This window comes from Anabrus simplex, chromosome X, assembly GCF_040414725.1.
Source record: "Anabrus simplex isolate iqAnaSimp1 chromosome X, ASM4041472v1, whole genome shotgun sequence".
Taxonomy (NCBI): domain Eukaryota; kingdom Metazoa; phylum Arthropoda; class Insecta; order Orthoptera; family Tettigoniidae; genus Anabrus; species Anabrus simplex.
Genome location: NC_090279.1, coordinates 215361273 through 215363891, shown reverse-complemented (window position 1 = coordinate 215363891; position 2619 = coordinate 215361273). Strand labels below are relative to the sequence as shown.

The window sequence follows — 2619 nt, the reverse complement described above, 5'->3', positions numbered from 1 at the left end:
GAGACAATATGCGACACTGAGCGAGATATCGAGGGACAGCTATTGGAGCTCTCTCTAGTGAGTAGACCTGAAAACTCTGATTCTGTCATAAGAGCACGTGTATTTTTGTGTGAAGTTTTTGGTGTTATTTATGCGTTTTCAGTGAGTTGACATCATTAAATAGTAGCGTGTGTCATTCCTTGATATCTCCTCTCAACATGAGGGGAAAGGTACCTGCTCGACCCATATTTTAACTGTCTTAAAATGTAATACGCATATTTTATTGTATAGTGCAGCAGTTAACCTTCAATGCTGATGTGTTGTTGTAGGTGTGATCTGTGGGTTTTGAAATGTCACAGAAGTGATTTGGATACGGTGTACAAGAAAGAAGGGACATTACGCTTCTGTTCAGATCATTTCACGGCCAGCGACTTTAAAAATCCTCGACTATACAGCCAAGGGTATGTTTACATTTTTACTCTAATTGTACGTAAATATTCCTCAAAGCATCACTATCAACAAAATTTTCATACTTTTCTTTCTTTTATCCCTCTTCTCAGATTAAAGCCGGGATTTTATAGTTTTTCTTTCTGTTAGTAGGCTTCGTATTAAGAGGAAAACTGTCCAGCTATTAAATGTGCCGATATTTTTATTGACAAGTGTCTTAATGTGATGATACAATGTTTTTAAATGAGAGAAAAGACAAATCCAACCGTAAGAGTTCAGGCAAGAATGCTAAAGCTAAAAAAAGTAATGCATAAATGAAAGATCAACCCATTTCACAGCAGTCCATTTCACATCTTGTTTATATGTCTAATTTCAGTCTTTGAATAATAACCTTTAAATAATTCTTCATTCATTTATTCAGAATTGCTTTAGCAACTTCGAAGTTAATATCTCAATAACACTTTCTTTCTAGACGTAATTTATTTATCCATTTCCGTATATACATTTCCATTGATATTTGAATTTAGCGCGATTTTTTCAGGTCAAGTCACTAGGAGCGCCACCGTCGAATTGTCTCCCGTTTTAGCATTGTCTCTACTGTATTCGCTGCCGATTTGCTGATACGTATCGGGTATACATTAAGCACTGCTGATGTGTGTTTTTTTTCAGATGGCTTCTCCTAAACCTGAACATGCAAGCACAGCAGTTACAAGTTTCCTTTTACAAGAAAATCAACGAGAAAATAAACTTCGTTAATTTGTCGGGGTAATATATAATGCACAAATGTACCCCATAGCAAACGTATGAAGAGAACAGCCAGACCATAAAGAACCAAATTATCGCGAGTTCTAAGAAAACATTTTATTTTTTTATTTTTTAAAGACCCGCGTTATATATGCTTGCGGACTGCGGTGCTGTTTCCAACACACCACCGCCGTCTTTCACACCTTCCTATGATTTCCAGCTTCCAGTAATTTCCAGTAGTTGCGGGTTACGACAAGAACATCATTCGAGCAAATGAGCGCGTGGTTTCGGTTGCAGTGATGTTTGTGACTTCTGTGCAGTTGGTTCGGTTGGCTGCGACGTGTGTATTGAAAGTTGATTCGTAACATTTGTAACATACTCTTCGATTTGTATCTTCCTCGTGCTGTAAGAAGCAACGTTACGCACGTTATAGAAGTGTTTATTACTTTCGCTGAAACGAAGTTGACGGTAACACAGCGTTACAGTTGCTGCAGGTTTACGGAATTCGTGGTCAGAAATAGAGAAAAATGGTGAAGTACGCACTTCAGATTCAAGTTGAGGCTGAAAATATTGAGAAGATCGGAGTCGACAAAGATACCTTCAGCTGGTGGTTGAGGTTAGAGTGTAACGGTTGCAGAGAGAAGGACGAGAAGGAACATTACCTGACTCTGGCCGAAACATTCCCAAACAAAACAGGCCATGGCATTGTACACTATCTCGCTAAGTGTAAGTTTTGTTCACAAGAGCAAACAATTGAAATTCTTCCCGAGTCTATTCGGGACTATGTGTACGGCGAAGAACCACAATTTTCCACTATTGTGATATTCGATACTCGAGGAGTCAATCCGTACTCGTTCTCTTTCAGAGAAGATTGGATTATAACAGCCAAGGGAAGCTCAACAGTGTTCTCAGGAGTAGATCTTAGTGATGGAGAGTGGGCTGACTGGGATGAGAAAGGCAATCAGGAATTGGTGATTTATAAACTTGAATATCGTTTTGTTAAAGTGTGAACAGAGTACAGGACAGAACTTTAGACAGCTGATTTTTTATGGTTTGTAATGTGTTAAAATAGGATTGTGTTCTTTTTAAAAGTTTCCTGTATAGTTTATCCTCGTTCATAAGACTGATCATTGCATTTGCCAATTCAGTAATTCAAGCATTACATAATATTGTAATAGCTCATTTGTGAGTGTAATAAAGTTATGGCAGACTGCTGAAGATTCTAGTGTTTCTTTAGTTCTGTGTGTTACAGCATTTTCTTCTGTGAATTAGATGTGAATTGACAAATAGTTGCATTTATTTACATGATTTGGATGGGTGATATTTGTTCATGCAGTGGTGAGATGTCAGCTTTATATAGATTAACAGATGAAGTTCCTCTACCTTTTAGATTTTAATAACTTTCTTAAATGTACATTCTTCAATTTTATACATAGATTTTTAAAATGT

General features: G+C 37.2%; 1 protein-coding gene across 1 annotated transcript; it reads left to right on the top strand.

The window, feature by feature from the left end:
• The first annotated feature begins 1104 nt into the window (after positions 1-1104).
• On the top strand, positions 1105-2390 carry LOC136885891 (UPF0587 protein v1g245604). The gene has a single exon (XM_067158580.2). The coding sequence runs from the start codon at positions 1698-1700 to the stop codon at positions 2178-2180; it is 483 nt and encodes a 160-aa protein (XP_067014681.1). The 5' UTR covers positions 1105-1697; the 3' UTR covers positions 2181-2390.
• Positions 2391-2619: the final 229 nt, after the last annotated feature.